The sequence below is a fragment of the Tympanuchus pallidicinctus genome, unplaced genomic scaffold (genome assembly GCF_026119805.1).
Source record: "Tympanuchus pallidicinctus isolate F22 unplaced genomic scaffold, pur_lepc_1.0 scaffold4, whole genome shotgun sequence".
Taxonomy (NCBI): domain Eukaryota; kingdom Metazoa; phylum Chordata; class Aves; order Galliformes; family Phasianidae; genus Tympanuchus; species Tympanuchus pallidicinctus.
Genome location: NW_026294758.1, coordinates 2,145,771 through 2,165,818, shown reverse-complemented (window position 1 = coordinate 2,165,818; position 20,048 = coordinate 2,145,771). Strand labels below are relative to the sequence as shown.

At 40.5% G+C, this 20,048-nt stretch overlaps 1 protein-coding gene across 6 annotated transcripts in view; it reads left to right on the top strand.

Moving 5' to 3' along the window:
* Positions 1–20,048, top strand: part of SEMA6A (semaphorin 6A) — a 112,665-nt gene that overhangs the window by 39,987 nt on the left and 52,630 nt on the right. For 5 of the 6 annotated variants that reach the window (XM_052701355.1, XM_052701358.1, XM_052701359.1 and 2 more), the window contains exons 2-4: positions 10,414–10,546; positions 13,007–13,124; positions 18,492–18,552. In XM_052701355.1, the coding sequence (XP_052557315.1) occupies positions 10,447–10,546; positions 13,007–13,124; positions 18,492–18,552 (279 nt within the window). In that variant the 5' untranslated portion in view covers positions 10,414–10,446. Of the gene's footprint in view, positions 1–10,393; positions 10,547–13,006; positions 13,125–18,491; positions 18,553–20,048 lie in introns of all 6 variants that reach the window. The other variant, XM_052701357.1, reaches the window with a different exon arrangement.

The window sequence follows — 20,048 nt, the reverse complement described above, 5'->3', positions numbered from 1 at the left end:
GCCACTGTGTTTGTGTTTCTTTGTGCTGAGTAGCCTTCACAGCAGGGGATGCTGAGGTCTGGCCTAGACTGCGCTGTTGCCATGACTATAATGCTGCAATGCAGAGCAGTGTTGAGCTGACCAGAGGCTCCTCTTGAGCAAAGCACTGTTGGGTAGCGTAGCACTGGCTGCCGGAGCAATTAATCCATGGATGTCAGTGTCCATTCTTAGCATTTGTAGCGTTACAGTAGAATTCATTCACGTTTTGAGGGCAGGGGAACAATTTGTTGTTGTATCAAACTGCTTCATACCCAGGTGGACTGGTGCCTGTTGGAAAACAGCCTGGCAGAATTTGCTATTTCACTCAGGGTAAATAAAGGTGTGTTATTGAGTCAATTTCTGCAGAAATGTACTTACAGCTGAAGCTACTCCAATTGCAACAAAGCTAAGCAGTGTAGTCTGATTATTTAACAGCTGACTTCCATATGTATTTCTCTTCTGTTTTGTCACTTTAAAATGGCGCCCATCACTTTCATTCCAAATAAGTTTCGTGAAGAACACAGCTGGAGATCGTGCCTGAAGAGTTAGCATCACATTTCTTGCTCTAAAAACAAACTAAAAAAAAAAAACAACAAACAAAAGCAATACAGAGGGTTCTGTTGTTATGATAAGCAGCAGTTAGGTGCTGTAAGCCCAGCAATGTGTTCTACAGGATCCTAACTTATTCTTCAGTATTAAGCTCTGCTCTTATCAATTATCTTATCTTGATAAGATGCTCTTATCTCATATCTATATCAATTTGATCTGTTGCACAGACATAAGAGGATTTGCAATTTGAGGCTTCTTTCTGGTCAGAGGATGAAGAAGGCCTGGAATCCATTTAAGTACATACCAGCAGTGAAAGGAGGCAAATGCTGAGGATCTGGGGAAACCTGTCCTGAAGAGCAGGCTGAGCTGGAGAAACTGATGTAGGAGAACTGCGTGACCCTGATGTTACATTTACAGCAGGCACATGGCAGCTGGGACAATGTCTGCAGGACTGTGTCAAAGTTTTAATCGTTGGCAGTTCTCAGTATTGCTGTGAAAATACAGCAGGCTCCATGTTTTGTCTTTGTTATCTAAAAGGAAAGGAAAACAAAAGGAGGCCATGCTTTACTCCCATTGTAGCTTTGGATCACCTATAGCTACGTAATTTCTGTTCCGTCTGTTAGCTGAGAGAATGGAAGATCAGCTGATGGGCACTGATATTTCCCAGGCAAAGTGAGGGCTGGGGAAAGTAATGGTGTTGCTGGTAGTGTATCTGCTTTCTGTTAAGCATGCTGAGATGAAACAGCAGATTATATATTAGAGATGGCGTTTTCTCCCTTCAAAAGGCAGTGATTGCTACATTTAACCCTTAAATCTATTTGAAACCTTGACAGAAGTTTGCTGAAGTCCCACAAATAATCAATAGAGCAATTTTTTGTCCCTTAAATGTGAAGCTTTCAAAAATAATAAAGACATCTTTGAAAAGACAAGCTAAGCTGTTTCAGGGTTAGGTCTGTTGCTGTATGTAGTTGGGGGTGGTGAGTGAGAAGGATTATTTAGGCACTGTCTTTGTTCCATTCTGCAGGTTTATAACCCCAAAATAAAATTGCAAATGTTTTTGGCAGTCATATTCCAAGCACAGATGGCTTTCCTCCCAGTTTTGGCAAGCATGATTTCAGTATAAAATTGAGCAATTATTAGAAAGTGAAATATTGCATGATATAATACTGCTACCACCACCATCAACATCGTAACAAATGGTGTGTTCATTGTTTCTGGTGCTGCCTGAGAGAGCTTGTGCCACTGTTGTTACCCTTTCCTCTAAAACATGTACCTTTACTATTCCTGGTGATGCATAGAAAGAGGAATGGAAAGGAGCAGATGCTTCAGCAAGGAACCGTGGCTATTTTCTCATTTGCTTTGGCTCTATATTTCAATGCAAATTTCACTGAACAGGTGGCTGATGAGGCCCCCATGGACTGTTTACAGTGAAGGTTACAACCAAAATCGATAGGCCTGAGATGCTTCTAATTCCATCTGGGAGATGTTCATCTTCCATCTGACTGTTCCCTCTCTGAACAACAGCATCCTATTAACGCTGCATTCATCAGAGATGTCTTGCCCAGGTCAGCAGAAGATTTCTCCTATTTAGGCCTCCATTTGTTCTCTGTGTTTTCTTTTCATACTGCACTGGATCAAACAGTAATGTTGATCTTGACAAGACAGGTTGATAGCATTAAGCATGCTGAGTTTTGCCTACTGACTTGACACCTGCTACTACCATTCTGCAGGCCGAGGCTCATCAGTTCTGCCTGAGGGTTGTCCAAATCTTTTCAGCTTATCACTTACTGAGGCAGGAGGTAATGATGTTACATATCATAGCTGACATTACGGTGCTTGATATATGGCCTTGTAATACTGCAAAATGGGAGAGGAAAGCTGGTGAGAACTCATGATTGCATAGACCTGAACAAAATAAGCAGATACCTGAAACTCACTGAAAAAGTACTTTACTTTGCATAAATTTGGCAGATTGTAATGGGAAGTTCTGCATGGCCCCTGTGTCTGTTTCATCCAACTGGTAATAAAGTTTGTATTATTCTTTTTAATAAAGGTAAATGCTGTTGATTACTATATGAGGCAAAATCACTCTCATTGGTGTCTTTCCCTTGGGCCTAATTGTCACATCTGGCTTGCAGCCCACAGCAGCTGGGCAATGAGTAAGCAGTGTTGAATCCAATTAAAATGGCAGTAAAGCATGTATAGCAGAGGGCACCCATGCATTCCTCTTACAGCTGGGGAAATCTCTCTGATATGCAGAGAAAGTTAGGGAGGATGTGCTTCAACACATAAGTAAGGGTCAAAAAGAATGCTGGAGGGGTGGGAGCCTCCCTTGGTCGCTGCCAGCATTCAGGGAAGGCCCTGAGCTACCATGTGGTGATCGCCCAATATGTTCACACACCAGTCTCCTTGGTATAAGGGCCAGATACCTGGAGTGCTAGAGTGCTTTTTTGGCCACGTAAAATGAACAGCCAGCTGTAGAGACAACAGGAGTGGGATAGGAAAGGAAAGATGAATGACTGTGGCACTGCTGGTCACAAAAAGATGGTGGTGGTGGTGATGGGCAAAGAGCTGGCATTAAGTCTCTGTGGCCATCTGTACCAGCATTCAGGTGGCTGAGCAGCAATGACTAGTTAGGGCAACGACAAGAGAAATTGAGTTGGCCAACCTGACCAACGCCTTGCCACGTGCCAATTCAGTTATCATGTCTGGCACTCTGTGGTGTATCTTGCTGTTAGCCACTTGTCTCTCCTGTGTTCAGAGCTCCCCAAGCACTTGCTGAGCTTTTGTTCACTCACATCTGCCTGATCCCATAGTGCTGTTAAGCCTGGGCTTCTTGCACAATCCCTTCTGCTGCCAGGTGCAGCCACATGAGGTGCTTGCCCAAAAGGCACAGACAACAAATGCACTCCAGAAGAGCTCCACAGCGCTTGCTGCCCTTGTTGTATGAAAGCTGCAGCCTGCAGGTTGTATTCCTGTCTTGTTATTGCTGCTGCTGTTGTTGTTACTAATCCCTTTCCCTGACTTGCAAAGAACTCTTGTCTTTCACTTTCTAGGAACTGTGAATGTAAAAAGGTAAATAGCAATAAGAGTGTCCTCCACTCAGATTTTCAAAGGCTCTGTAAGCCAGAGAAGGCAAAGGCTTCTTGTCAGTGTCAGATGGCTGATCTGTATGAAGTAGGGAATAGAATTCGGGTTGGGTGGCTGGTTTCTGCACCCTGCCTTTGGCATGGCAAAGCATGTGTGCATGTGTGTGGATCAGTATGTGCTTTTTATTATGAATAGGTATGCTTTTTATTATGAATAGGTAGATCTCTAAGTCTCTTACAATGAGACAGTGTCTGATTCACTTGCATGCTTTTAAAGCTCTTATTGCCAGAAAATCTCATTTATTTTTTACCTCTTACACAACTCATTTTCTCTCGTCTTTTTTTTTTTTTTTTTTTTTTTTTTTTCCTGTCATTTTGCTTTTCCTAGTGTAAGAGATGATGAATGTATAAGCAATGATGAATGTAATTAGAGGGGCTATTTGTTGAGTATTTTGTGGATCAGTTCACAGGTGCTGCTTCTTTTTCTGGTCGTATGTTTTTTCTTATGCAGTAGTTCAAATTCATTAAGCTTCAGTTTTCTTGTTTCCTTGCTGTTTGGTTAAATACTGTGCCTTTTTACTATGCTTCCAAGCTATTGAAGGACGGTAAGTTATTACCACATGTTTGTGGAAATAAAAGATTTTAAGACTGTCATGGTTTTTCATGGCCATTAAGTTTTCTGGTCTTGGTTCATGCCTAACACAGACCATTCTATTTTAACTGGTAATTCTCACATTAAGTCTAATAATTTGTGGATTGAAGTGCAGCTGTTCTGCGTGAACACATCCCATCATAGTATAAAGAAAGCCTGTGATAAATGAATATAACAAGATCTGTCCATTACTGATCAGGCTTAGCGTGTCATGGGAAAGTTTTGACACGGTTACATACTCTGATTTTACTTGGGGTTTTACAGGAGTAGCAGAACATAGCATGAGGCCAAGGCAGAAAGATGGGAGTTTTTCTAACATGGAAGAGTGTTTCTTCTGATAGTTATTTATAGATGTGTCGTTGCTGTTGCTGCTGAATTTGTGCTTGAGATCAAATATGGATGTATGCTTTTATAGAATATACCAGAGAGTTAGCACTTCCCTGTAAGGCTTTTTGAGTGATGGATCTAACCTTGCTGGAGTTTACTAGCTGCAAATACAATAGCCCTATTGTGAGACTAGCCTTGAAGTAGCCATACCTTCATTTCCTCATCCAAGCAGTTATTCTATATCTGTTTTCATGCAGATTGTTGTTTCACAAATGCTGAAAAGTTCAGGTAGCAGAAAGCGGAGCTCACTGTGTTGACTTCTCACTGGCTCAGGTAGACATGGATTCTGACAAGGAGTATAGCTGTGAAAAATCAGATTTTTCTCTTTGATTTGAATGATCATTGCTTTCATGAAACTTCAGAAATTCCTCCATGTCAGCAGCATGATTTTTACTGAATTAATAGTATTGTGCCATGCATATACATTGGGAAACAGTATATATATTTGCATTTATATATACACATATGTGTATATGTATCTATATATGCATGTGTAAATTCATATTTCTGAGGAAGTTTTCAGTAAGCTTAAGTAAATGTAAAGCAATTGCACTGTACTGATATCCTACTCAGAGCTGATTGATTCCCTTTTGGGCTGCACTATACAAGCAGGAAAATATTATAGCTAAGAAGGCAGAATTTTGATTTCCATGTGTATTAAGAGCTTTTATAGTTTATTAATACTTAACCACACTATGGCAAAAAAGAAGGAACATAGAATAACAAGAAAAAGTCATATTACATAAATATCCGAAGTCACCAAATTCAGTAAGAAGAATCTGAACACTGAAGTACTTTGCATGAGGTTGTATTTATATTGGTCTTAGGAATGGAAAAAGAAGAGTAGTTGGCTTTTTGGAAGAAATCTGGTCTGTGCCATCAGCTTAAATGCTACAATTCATGCATTAGGCATAAACCATCTACTGCCTAGACTGTATTCCAGAGGTCTGCTAAGGAAAGAACAGTGCCACAATTCACTCTTCTTTTGACTACTAGCTTCCCTTACAGGAGCAATAAGCATATTTTGAACAGAGAGAATGAGGTTTCTGAGAGCCAGTTCTTTCTCAGTTTATGTGGCTTAGTGCAGGCATGTCCAACCCACAGACCAGGGGCATAAACAGACCATCACAGCTCACAGTGCAGCTGCCCCCAGCCCTGTGCTGTCATTGCTATGCACTCATTGCTCAACAGCAACCAAATAGTGGTGTGCAGTTGGCACTGTCTGGGCTGAAACCAGAGCACAGAAAGGATGCAGTGCAGTGCCAGTTCAAGTTATGGCAAAAAATTGTATGCACTTATATACACTGTCTGAACACATTCCCTTGAACAAAGAATAGGCAGCCTTGTTTTCGGTTTTGATGCAGGAATTTCAGAATAGGTTTCAAGATTGCTGAATAAATCATCAATTTATATTTGTAACACCATTTTCAGTTGACTGAATACATGACCTGCAAATTTTCAAATAGAATGTGTAGAGTTGCAATCAGATATTCTGCTCAGAAATCTCTCTGTTCTTGTCTCCCTCCTAGACTTGTACAAGACCTGTCTTACCAGAGAAAGATATCCCTCACTTCACAATCACACCTTATTCATGTCATCACTTTTTAGCAGTGTGCACGTTTTGAGTAATTACTATCAGGGACAAAGTAGTAGAGGAAGAGTAAAATTTCATCAAAAATCTCTGATGAACATTATGAGAACACACCAAGAATTGGAACCACTGCCATTGGAACAGACTGAAGTCATAGTTACACCAAAACATGGTCGAATGTCCCAATAGTTCTATGGTTTTTTGCTCTCATTTCTTAATGTTAAAATATTAACAGTTAAAATAAATTTTATCACTTATGTGCATTAACTGCATAGTACATTTTACAAAGGCTGCTCCAAAAGCAGTGCCTCCTATTTTATCATGTTGACCCGCAAAATCAGAGGTAGATGTTGGTGTGGTATGGCAGTAGAGGTTGAACCTTCCCACCAGTGTTCCATTACATTCTGTTGCTGTGTGAGATGGACTTCTGGCATGAAAATGCATATGAAGTAAAGGTGTGGAATTGAATTCCTCCGCGCAGAAAAAGTGGCACCCAATGACATTCATTGACACTTTCTGAGTTTTTATAGAGACCAATAGTGGTGGGTGGCACCTTTCAGCAGAGGCAACAGTGATCGTGTGTCAGCTCCCCTGGAGCAGATTTTGATGAGTATGCCGTGCAAGCTCTTGTTCATCAGTGGCAAAAAGCACGTAGCTAATGGTGGTGACTGTACTGAAAAATAAGTGTTTTGTAGCTGAGAACGTGCTCCATCAAATAGTTACTGTGTTGACTGTAACTGCAGTTTCCATGGAAATGAATAGGAGGCATTACATAAATGCAGCTCTTCACCCAGGCAAGCCCAAAGGTTGGGCAGCCATGGCTTAGTGAAAGCCAAAGTGAACTACAGTGGTTTACACTGACTGAAGTTTTCTCCATGGACATTTACAAAATGTTTATTTTGAGATGGTACCTGCATTCACCCAGCATCACCACATATCTACTCTTGCTTCTTCCACCTCTGTGCTTAGAAGCATTTTTTATTAGAAGTAGCTTACTCACAGTTGCACTTGAGAACGTTTGCATCATTCCCAAGAGCCCAACCAGGGTTCAGGAATTGCTGAAAAGGATGTTTGTCCTAAATATAAGTGTAGCCTTCTCTAATCAGCACTTTTCTGAAATTCCACTCTGACCATGCAGATCTTTCCACAACTGTAAGAACATCAAAAATAACACTACTCTTGAATTTTCTTGCAAAAACTTACCTTAGGTGTAGCTTGTGTCCTATTCAATGTTATTTTATTGGCATAGACATTGATAGAGATTTGCAGTCTACTCCAAATGCAGACAGATAGAAGCAGGCATTTTGCATTGTTTTGTGTGAATTCCAACAAGGATGTTAATACTACAGTAACACAGAACTGCTCTTCTTTTTCTGTCTCCTCCTCTCTTTTCCTCCACAGGAGGTACCCCTAAAAGTGACAGGGAATTCCATACTAAGAACCTACTGATCTAATTTCTGTTAGGAGGCAATATAACAGCTCATTTGTGAGCTAACAGTTTTCAGCTAAAAGAAAAAAGATTTGGTCCAGTAACTTGTACATAAAATGACAGCATAAGTTTGTTACATGCCGTTCATTTGCCTGTCAGCAGTCTCTGGTATATATTTATGTGAAACAGTACGCATGTTTTAATGGGCAGAAGAGAGTGATGGTGTAAAATCACCCACAAGAAAAGTTTTTCAGGCTCTAAGGTGAAGTGGCAACAGTATGCATACAGCACCTTAATGCCTTCCTGGTAGGAACACATTGATAACAGAGGATGTGCTGACAGGGAGTAGCAGCAAGCAGCTGTTCTGCTCCAGAGTCAGGCTCACTGTGAGCCAGGTGGTCTGGATTGCCGTCCTGCAGGCTGATGCTGTGAGTGAATAAGGCTCAAGAGGAAGAACTGAATTGCTTAATAAGTTTCTTCCTGCTAAATAAGCATAAGGTCATGTGCATTTCAGAATATAGTTTTTCACTGGAATGCAACAATTTCAAGAAAATAATTCAAATTTATTTTTGTGTTAATACTGGATACCTTATTTAGTCACTTTCCAGTGACAGAATTTTAAAGGTGGCAAAATTACATATCAAAGAATTACGTGAAGAGAAAGAAATTAATCCACCTAATGCAGGTCTTTGCTCTAATTCATACCTCTGCAAAGGAACTATTTCAAAGTACTGTGTTTACTTCTCCTAGTTTCTACTTTGGGCATCCCCAAGGAGCCCAAGTGAGGTTTCACTGGGCATGGAAATGGAAAGAAACTTAGTGCACTGGAGTGCAGTAAAGGCAAAATGTAAACAATCATTAAAGAGACAAATGGAGGAAAAAGGCAAAGAAAGCATCTGCAGGCAGGTGTAACTGTGTCAGTTGCCTCACGTTAGATTTTTTTTTCTTTAGTCTCAGCTTAACTCAGTCTCACTTATTTTGTTAACAGACACAGAGAATCATCCAAGTTTCCAATTTGTGTTTGAGTAATAGTCACAGAATACAATAAATCATTTGTCCTTATGAACTATATTGCACTGCAACAGACTCTCTATTCCAGTGCAGTTAGAGGAGCAGAAAATTTACTTAAAAGCAAACATATAATAAGGGAAATTAATTATTGTGACATTTTGAATTGGATATGAGATGAGAAATATGCCTGCAAAATTGCAAATGAAAATGTAACACTGAAGACGTGTAAAGCCCTTTTTGGTGTTTTGGTTTGGTTTGGTTTTTGGTATAGAGAAAGCAGACATTGTTATCTAATATTAAATGATGCTTCGGAAGAGCAAGTTAGCACATTGTTTTCCAAATTAAGTTTCAAAGGCTGTGTAGGTTATGAAGTCTGACTTTCTGCCCGTAAATGTAGAGTGACTGACAGACTACTGTAAAAATGCCTTTATTCAAAAGGAATCTTGGGCAGATAGCATCAAAGGTTTAAAATTCTGGGAGGGATGAAAAGAAAACCCCACTTTTACCCTGATTTTCCCTGCAGATCAATGCCTGTGTGAATTTGCCTGGGAATTATGAGCTATTTACTGTATTATGCACTGTTTTCTTTCGCTGTTTCTAAAGGCTCCTGTGGTTCCTTTCACACTCAAGACGTAGGGATATTTTTATACATGAAATGTGAATGAGTGAATGCATTGGTGGAACGCAAGGGAAAAATGCTGGTTTTAGACAGTTCTGCTCTCCCTTATTTTATCATGAGTTGGAGTACTGGTTTTATGGCATCTAAATTTATGGTTACATATTTTTCTGCCAAAGCCCCCTGACATGTTCTGCATGCTCCATCAAGCTCTTTCTGTGTTTCTTCACTTGATTCACTGCTCCACAGGATATGAATCAGTCCTGAAGCATAACCCTCAATCTCTTCTTAACCAGAATAATGTACTGTGTTTTTTATTTATTTACTGTGTATGTCATCATCTAATTACGCAAACCAAAGAGTGTACAGTCTCAGTATTTGCTGTAAAACTCAAGTTGGCTATTGATCAGCGCAGGGCATGAAGTTTCTCTGTTGCATATGAGCAGCTTACACAGATGCTAAAGCCTGTATTCAACCAAGAACCCACTGGATCATGGGCTAGACAGTTTCTTTTTAGTAACTCATCACAGCTCCTCAGTTACAGAAAGAGGCTTGAGGAGAGAGAAAGCTCTCTCTATATTGTTTTCAGTTTGGGGCCCCTCTCTGCAAGAAAGATAGTGAGTTGCTCAATTGCATGCAGAAAAGAGAAAGCAAGACATATGTAATAGCTAAGAGAATTGGGCCTGTTTAGTCTGGAGAAATGGAAGCTGAGGAGAGTCCTTATTGCTCTCTCCATCTATTCAAAAGGAGAAAAGAGGCTTTTGGTCTGTTTTCTCAGTTGACCAGTGATAGAACATGGGGAAACAGTCTTAAGTTGTACCAGAGGAGGTACAGACTGGATGTTAAGAAGAGTTTCTCAGAGAGGTAGCAAGCAAGTTTTGGAACAGGCTGCTGAGGGAAAGGGTGGAATCCCAATCCCTAAAGGTATTTGAGAAACATAGTTGGAGGAAGGACCTGATGATCTTGAACGTCTTTTCCAAGCATAATGATTCTTTCTGTTGATGCTTTTTTGCATTTCTTTGTGCACTGGTTGAAACTGGATCCCTTAAAGCCTTTGTTTATTTTTCACAGTGTGAAGTGAAGAAGTCTCCCAGCTGAACTACTATGAGGTCAGAAGCCTTGCTGCTATATTTCACACTGCTACACTTTGCTGGGGCTGGTTTCCCAGAAGATTCTGAGCCAATCAGTATTTCGCATGGCAACTGTGAGTATAAGAGACCTTCATTTGCTTGGAAGTAATTCAAATTGACAGTATTTTGTTATGCTGCGAATAAATAACATTTTTCCTCATCCCTCCCAGATCAACCAATTTACATTCTCAGATAATAAGAACAAGAACTTCTTGACTTACAACAGCTGGATGGTGGGCTGTTTGATTCTCCAAAGCCATAGCCTTTTTCCTCCTCAAACAGATCCTTTTGTAGCATAATTAGACCACATATTTGTTTTATCCAGAAGCAGGTGAGGGAAACTTTTTTCCCCCTCTGTTATCAAATAGTTATTCGCCTGCCCTGTGAAATTGTAGGTCTGGATAACCAGTGGCTCATCTTAGTAGCATACTAAAACAAGAGCTTTAAAAATATAATTGGTTTAGCTAGTACAAATAACCAATCTTAGTTCTTCAAAATCTGCTGTATTCCACTTCAGCATTTGGCCTTTTTGGCTAGAAATGTAGATTCTTTTATTTCTCCTTTTTCTTTTCTTTTCTTTTTTTTCTTTTTTCTTTTTTTTTTTTAATAAGACAAAGAATCTTTTGTAACAGAAACTCTCTTCTTTCTTACCAACACTTGTTGGCAAACTCTCCAAAATTAAGGGTCACACAAACAGCTGCAAATCAGTATTGAGATGTGCTGACAAAACAGGTGGAGAGCTTTCTATGGATTTTACCATGCAAGTCAGATTTGACATAAGTGATTCTTCACATTTGCCACAGCTCAATAGCAATTACTCCAAAGAAAAGTATTCTGAAGTCCCAAAATTTGAGATATTTTATAGGAAGTATTTAGCATGTGAGCCTGTAGAAGTGTGCCAAGAAACAGCAAGTTAGCAATTATAACTCATATTTAAATCTACTTTGGACCAGGAATTTGATTTTGACATCATGGTGCTGGAACAAGGCAGAATTACTCTATAGAAAACCCTACTGAAGTTGATTTAAGGTGACCACCAGGCTCTCAGCAGCAACATTTTTACCTTCCAAATCGTTACGCTGATTGTTTGTGTGAAACATGGGATAAATTCTCTCCAGCACAGCGTGCTGAAATGCATGTGAATGTGCAAGCCCAGCTTCTATTAGATCTGTGACTTCCTATAGAAGAAACAGAACTGAATAGAGAAGAACCTTGGTCAGAAACATTGGGCTTCTGAATGTAAATCCTGGCTGGACTCTATTAATATGTTTCCCAAAGAGTTCTCAGCATCTGATTTACAGAGTTTCTCATACATGATGTTCTCAAGTGCTCTGCCAAAGCTGTACTGCCAAAGTCAGTGCTTCAACCAGACTTGACAGAGAGAATACTTTTAGAGGACAGTGACTGAAAAACACCAATTGAGTTTCTGAAGAATCAGGCTCCCTCAAATAGCTGCAGTTTTCTGGGAAAACATATTGATGGGGAAAAGGCTCGTGTATGGCTTGATGCTAGTCAGATCTTTGTAAGGATTAAGCACTACACAGGCTACTCAGACAGTCTGGATTCTCCCTTCTTGCACATGTTCAAAAGCTGCCTGGATGTGGTCCTGGGCAACCAGCTCTGGTGACTCTGTTTGAACAGGGAATTAGACCAAATGGCCTGCAAGGGTCCCTCAGCCAGTCTGTGCTTCTGTGAATATACAGACGTGGCACTTCTGTATTATGATGTTGTTCATCGGAGATTTATTGTCCTCTTGTCTTTGAATTTATCTGTATAGCTCCCTAGTTGGTGCATCTAGACATCATGATCATGCATTCATTTACAACCTAACTGCAAAGTGGCTCTTGGTCAAAAATATTCACTATTATTGTAGAGAGAGACTAAATGCTTGTGCTGATTAGTAGGGAGGGGGAAGAAGCTGGCATGATGATAGCGTAAGATCAATAGAAGGCTTCCAGTCAGTACTGTTGTTCAGTTTCCAGAAGACTGGTTGCCAAAATAATATGCAGTGACTTTTAATTTTAAAGAAGTTTGAGTAGTGGTTACCCATAGTTTCTCAGAAATCCCCGCAGCTGCTTTACAATATCAGTCCAGTCCTGTAGGAAACCCACTGAGCTGACAGTTCGAACCACTCAGAGCCAAGTCTTTTGCTTTAACCACTACTAATCCAGTCACTGTGATGATTGATGGGCCACTGTAAAACTGCTTTGTCCTGCTAGATACACTTTGGCAGCCAGGAGCCAGCATTTAAAGTCTGCAAGCCGTGAAAGAAAAACTGTGAGAAAGTGCCATGTACCTCTGTGCCAACAGCTCTAGAGCAGCTTTACATTCTAAAGAAATTCACAGTTCTTGTCTTCTAAAAAATGACTTTCTCCTTTGCAGCCTTAGCCCTCTGTGCGAGTACCTTCCCGCCCTAGGCTGTGATGCCGGGGGAAAAGAGAAACCACAGATTTCAGCCATTGCCACGTTAGCATGTGATTCTGTTTTGTCCTTTGCTTTTTCTCTGGAACCTTGCTCTTCTTCACTTCCCACAGATACAAGACAGTATCCGGTGTTTGTGGGTCACAAGCCGGGACGGAACACCACGCAGAGGCACCGGCTGGACATCCAGCTGGTCACGGTCATGAACAGAACCCTCTACATTGCTGCTAGGTCAGTAGTCCTCTGTTTCACCACTCCTCACTTGCTTTGCACAGAGCGGGAGGGAGAAGAGGAAGGATATTCTGAGTTTTCCTCTGCTGGGCATGTTATTCTTAGGATTTTCTCACACTCATACAGAGGTTTGCAGGCTCTTAGTAAGATGTATTGGACACCTTGTTAGCCAGCTGAGGCTCAGTTCTGTGAGAAACTGAGCCATCAATTTCAGGAGTTCTTTCCCATTGCTCCACCTCCATTTGAGCCTGGGAAGAGAGAATTTGCAAGACTGGTGCCATAGAGGAGATAATTCATCTTCATTCTGTAATTTCACTTGTGCACACAATTAGTTATATGTTTTAGAGAATGATTCTGTTAGTGCACAAATGCATGTTTGAATAAGAGTCGTTAAACTTTAATGTTGCTAGTTTAGGCTTATTTTCAGTACCACAAAGCAGCAACAAAAAGTTGGGGGTGGAGAAGAAACACATTTTTGCTGCTATTCTATTGATGTACTCAGAAAGGTTAACTGAATTTGGTGTTTTGGATTTTTTTGGACTGCTGCTCTGTGCGGATACAAACACCTCTTTATATAAATTGCATATCAAGCCACTCATTTAGCTAGTGTAGCTCAGCATAGCACGACCAGCTTCGGTGGCACTACACTGATTTATACAGCTGCCTGCCTGGCACAGACCCAACAGTAACTTCCTCTCCACTCCTGTTGTTAGCAAAGGAGGCTGACAATCTCCAAGTGGGAACTACCTGATGGAAACAGGATGAATTCAGGAAGGGCCAAGATTAGCAAGGGTCAGAAGCCCAGCTCAGGTGCTCCTGGACCCAGATCCTGTTTGGGAAAGCTGCCCCTCCAGGAGAACCTTATTTCCTCTCATTTTTTCTGGTCCTTCTGCTCCTCAGAAACATGCAGCCTTCTGTGAGCTACAGAAGGACAGGCTGTTTCTGCAGATGGGAGAGGTGGTGGGTGGGATGGCTGGGGGTGAGGGAACAGCTGCTGAACAGGCAGCCCCTCACCACTAGTCTGTCCTCAGAGCCCCGAGTAAGGTCCAGGAGCTGTCTGTTGTTCATCAAGCAGTTCCTTCCCATTTTCTGGGCGATCAGATGTGGCCTGTGGTAGAGAGTAATTCCTGTGTACAGCAGCCAAGTCACTGGTGCTCTTTTTACATGGTCGTTTCTTTGGCTGCTTGAAAACTGCACTGTTAACTGCTCACCTACAGGCTAAATACAGCTTCCTCAGGCTTCTCACAAGCTTCACTTTACATTTCATCCATGTGCCAGAGTTTGGGGCTGTAGCTTAATACCATGCCCTGCTGGCTTCCTTGCAGTTTCCCCTACCATATCATTTATTCCACAAAGCAACAGCAAGAGATAGGGATTTGAAACCAAAGTGTTGAAGAGTTTGAGGTTTTTAAGCAGAGAACACTTTTTTCTTTTTTTCTGATTACTGCCAGTTTGTTTTCTGTTGTTTTCAACACTGCTTTTTTCCTGGTGTCCCCGGACAGGCCGTCACACTGCTCCCTTCTCCCAGAGGCGACCAGGATCAACCCCTCATTTTCTGCTTGCATTCAATCCTGGCAAAGTGTGTAGGTCGAATACCACAGCTGGCTCTAGGACACAGGACCGTGGTTCCTCTCCTCCAAGAGGGATTCAGGTTCACTTTGCAGTGGAGTGCTGACCCCACTGTGAGGCCCCAGCTCAGGGAATGGCGTTTCTGCCGCTTCCAGTGTGATAACAAGCACACAAGAGCAGAGAGTGGGCTGAAAGTGTTTGGAAGGTGGTGGCAGGATTTCCTCCTTTTCAAGGCTGATTTCGCTTTACTTTCCTTGTTTGTTTTCCTTTAAATGAGGAAATCATTCGCTGGGAGAAGGTGGTAAATCTGCTTTAGTGGATTTTGCCCTGCTGTACTCATAGTTTGTTCCCAGAATGAAAGATTGACACAATTAGAGTTGCACTGCCCAAGCAACCAGCTTTACAGCAAGAAAATACACATAAGCATTTTGGTATATGAAACTGTTGCACAGGTTATATAAAAAATGAAAATACAGGGAAGGAGAATATGTGTATTGGTGTACATTTATGCACTCTTACATATTCTGTAGCTATGCATTTGTATGACACGTTTTACCTTAATGAGAATGCTCTTATACTCCTTGGGCCTTCTGACCTACAAAAAATCATGAAGATGTAGTCTCTTTTGTAGTTAAACACGCACAAAAAAATCTTACATTTTTTTCCTTTGGTACTCAGGCACCCTTTGTTATGTTATTTTCTCTCTCCACATGCTACTGAATAAAATCTCTGCTGGGCTGAGAAACTTGTGTGATTTAAGCTAAAATTCTAAGGTAATTTTCATCTGAAGTGATAAACTTCAGAAAATGAATCATCTTTTGATAGTGTGAATGAGGGTTTACAACTGCAATATTGGATCTCTTTCAGAGGCAGTAATACAACTAGAGATTACATACATACAAAGGTTGAAGCAAGCATGTACACAATCAAAGGTGTTTCTCGAAGAGTTTGATAGCAAGATAATTGCAGCTAACATAAGTCTCCTAGATATCATACCAGGTCTTGCTTTCGTACCATTTTTTCACTCGTCAAAATACAGTCATTATAAATTTACATTTGTACCATTATCTGAAAAGCAGTCAAAACAAACTGCTACACATTGACAGTTTTTGTTTTGGTGTTTCTGTTGTTGTGGACTTTTTTTTTTTTTTTTTTCCTTGTTTATTTGCTTGTTTTAGAAAGCATAGCTTTGCTTTGCAGGCAGACTCCTCCAGGAGGACAGACTCGGGTGGAACTTTATTTCTGACTGACTGAGACAGAGAGTGATTTCTGTCTGTTTGTCACTTCTGTCATATGGGTGTGTGACTTCTGTCTTGACTGCTCTGAAGTATAATTCTGTGTCACTTTGGAAAGGCTTTACTTCATATTATCAGACAGAGATAAATTAACATGAGTCAACCAAAGTTCCTGAAACCATGTTGGTTTGCAGCTAGGATGCCTGAGGTACAGTCTGTATACGAGCAGCTGTTTTCTTTTTTTCTCATGGGAAGGCTAACATCTTGCCATCTCTCACACATTCGCAAATACGAGCTTTTTTTGCCTTGCCACCTCCTCCCACTGCCTTGTGTGGTGGCTGCTTTTGTCCACTTTATCTGTCATCCTTCATGTGTGTGTACGAAAGAGTTGACTGAGCCTGTGGAGCATCGGGGCTCCCTCCTCATTTGCTGTTACACATTTTCTGATTGGCCAAGGGTCATCTACAGCCGGTGGCATTATTTAAATTCCCTTCCTCTGCAAGTCCATGCCATGGCAACAAAACTCAGTTCTGCTGACTGGAGGTGGGAAAAACGGAAGCTCTAGGATTAGGTCAATTTGTGTTAGAATAACTTAATTAGCAACGAGCTGTACACATACCACAGCCAGTAGATAGCAGGATTTGGGCAGCAGTGGGAAAAAGAGAGCAAGGACAATCCTGTATTGTCTGTGGCTGGAGAACCTTCCCCACCATCTCATAGCACTTTGCTTCTCTGCTGGCATTGTCAGCAGCTTTATTTCAAATGCAGCATGAGAAAGTAATAGGTAATTTGCCTGATACTGACCCTCCTTTCGATGATCCCATAACTTAGCATATGATTTTCCTTTCAGCTGTTTCTTAAACCAGAAAGTAAGCCCCCTGGGAGATGTTTTATGGAGCATGGAGCTAAGCAACTCGAGCCTCTTTTTGAATACCGCAACTGTATTTTTAATTGTCCTGTTTCGAAAGAAAAAATCATAGCCCATGTAAACTAAGACTGATCATTACAATCAAGAGCTGTGCTGGAAGAATGTTTTTAGAAATCCAGCAGCACCTAATTTGCAATTCAAGAGACTTTGTTCCCACTTTTATCTAGTAGGAGTAACAGCATCAGAGATGTACATTAAAAGGGAGCTGTGTGCTAGTCTGTGAAGCTGATACCACACTAATAGGTAATTTTAGTCCAGCCCTGACCACTGCTATGTCAGTGAAATCATAATAATAATAAACTGAGGCATTAAAGTCATCTTGAAAGAAAATGACAGTTCTGTTTTTTCAGAGTCTGGAGGAGCAGAAAACCCACAGCTCCTCAGTTTGGCATCTTATGCAGCAAATAACTTCAAGTGTCATAGCAGGCAGGAGGTTTTTAAAAGCAGGTTCCCTGCAACTATGCTGCCTCTTTTCTCCATGCGAGGGAAGTGTTGCTAATTCTTATTATGGCAGTGTTTTGTGTTTGCTTTGCTTGAGAGATAGCACTATTTACACAAAACCCAAAAAAGTGAAGCCAGGCTTAACAGCTGAAATTTCCAAAATGGAAGCATTCTGTATGCTGCTCTCTGCAGACTCCTATGTAGACCTCTCACGTGCCACAGACCATTCTCCATCTGCATAGCTTCCTGCATTCTCAAAAAAAGTCAATGCTGTTTCACAAAAAAACAACAACAACAAAAAAGTGATGCTCAGTATTCTTCTCTCTTCATTCCCAATTTCATGTGGCTGTTAGTATGGTGCTGTGGGTTGTGCTTTTTTTTAATCTCCATATAGAAATGTCTGCGTTCTCAGCTTAGCAGGAGAGGATGTTTAAAAATATCTCTATACCTGAGTGACTGAGTCTATTTATTCTTTCCTAAGAGAAATTGGCAGCTAATTATAAGGAGAAGCATGCTCTGAGAAAAACACTCTGAGGAAAGTAAATGCAAGCAAGAAATGTGGATTTTGTTGAGAGGAGCATTTTACAGTTTGGTTTGGCTATTGGTATGTGAAGAGAGGACTCCTGGGAAGAGCTGTGTGGCTGTCAGCCTTTTGGCTAGCATATTGTCAGCCAAATTATCACATCTGAAATTAGAAAAAAACAAAATAAAACAAAAAACAAAAAATTAACCTTTTTTTAACCCTGAATGGCTAAATATTGCACAGTGAGTGCTAGCCCAGAATGGTGACAAAGACTGTCACAGATTGCATCTTAGTTCAGATACAGAAAAAACGTCTGCATTCTGGCATTAGTTCTAAGTCCCATTGAGCAGAAATTATAAAATTATATAAGGCTCATCTTCCATCCAAAATTTTAATTATTCATATAATCCATTTTGGGAAATAATCTTGCTTTGAAGTATTGTAAAATTTCCTTTTTTTTTTTTCTTTTTTCTTAAAGAAAGGAAATACAGTTTATATGTGGAAGTGCTTTTCTGGGAGAAACAGGTAATGCTGTCAGTTAAGTTCCCTGGTAAGACCTGTGATCCTTTTTTGAAAGGATTATGGATTATCTTGTCAAGTAGGTCTCCTCATGGAAAATGAATGGTTTTACTACACCTTTTGACTCTGCATTCATTTGCTTTTGTTTACAGGGACCATATTTATACAGTTGATATGGACACATCACATACAGAAGAAATTTATTTTAGCAAAGTAAGTAGTTTTTATCATCTTTCAGAAACAGAAGGCAATGGTCCAAAAGTAACTGCTTTTTATTTTATCATATTGGCCCACAATGTCAAAGGTGGTGGTGGTGTAGGAGTAGAGGCTGGACCTCCCCACCAATATTCACAGAATCACAGAATGGCCAGGGTTGGAAGGGACCTCAAGGATCATGAATCTCCAACCCCCCTGCCACATGCATATTCCATTATATTTAATATTCCATATTCCATTATTATTATATTCCATCCCATGTTGTTGCCATTTGACGAATCGCAGCAGAGGGGAACTCTAACAGAATGACGTCTGATATGGAATTGTGTGCAGGGCAAGGGTGTGGAATTGAATTCCTCCATGCAGAAAAAATAGCACCCGTTGGCATTCATCAGCACTTGCTGAACATGAATGGAGATCAAACAGTGGATGTCAGCACAGTGAGGTGGAGGATGGAGTGTTTCAGCAATGGCAAACAGGGACATGAAAGATAAGCCATGTTCTAGGTAGCCAAGTGCAGCTGTCAAGCCACAAAATGAAGAGTGTCTTCATCATCTAATTGATGTGAATCACTTACTGCTGATGACTGTGTTGACAAAAAGTGTTTCGTAGCAGAGAATTTGCTCTATCAAACAGTTTTATTGTGCTCTTTGTATCTGTTGTTTCCATGGAAAAAACAGGAGGCATTACTTTAGGACCAACCTACGTATAATGACTATACTATTCCAATTATGTACACTGGAGCTTTCATCATAAAAAGCAAACACTATTAACATATTTGCACAGAAATTTGTAAATAAATCTGTAAATAAAATCTTACCATAGCAGCACTTTGTAGATGTATCCACATTATCTCCATGGCAAGATGAATTGAAATTAAGAAGAGCTTTATCTGCATTACTGCATTGCAAATTAGCATAAATTTTCTAGAAATAATCTCCCTTCAGCTCCTCCTCACGTAGTGTAATAAGTGACAGACATAGCCTTTGGTCCAGCAGAAGACCATATCAGTTTGGCCAATGCATAGATTCCACTGTAGGAGAGGAGAATTTGTTGATACATCTATGAAAGGTGCTGAAGATTAGCTTATGTCTTGTTGCTTTTCAAAAAAGGGAGGTCATAGGCTTGTTACGGAAATAAAAGCAATACTGTTCTTACATTCATACTCATTTATTCAGCTTGGGGCCCTTAGTGAATGGAGGGTGACTCAGTGTACTACTAGGAAATATTGTCAGAAGAAGTGTAGTGTCTGAGGTGTTACTGCTATCTTAAGCCACATTTTAAATAAATATTTATTATCGTTAATCAACCTACCACATTAAACCATTTATTGAATTCATTGGAAAAAAGAAAAGAAGGAGGTTGGCATTTTTGGAATTTACCTGAAAGTGTTCCAGAGAAAGAATGCTGGTAGATGAAATCAGCAGTATCTTGATAAACAGAGCACTCCCTCAGACTGCTAGCTAACTTGAAATGATAGAATTGCCTTCACT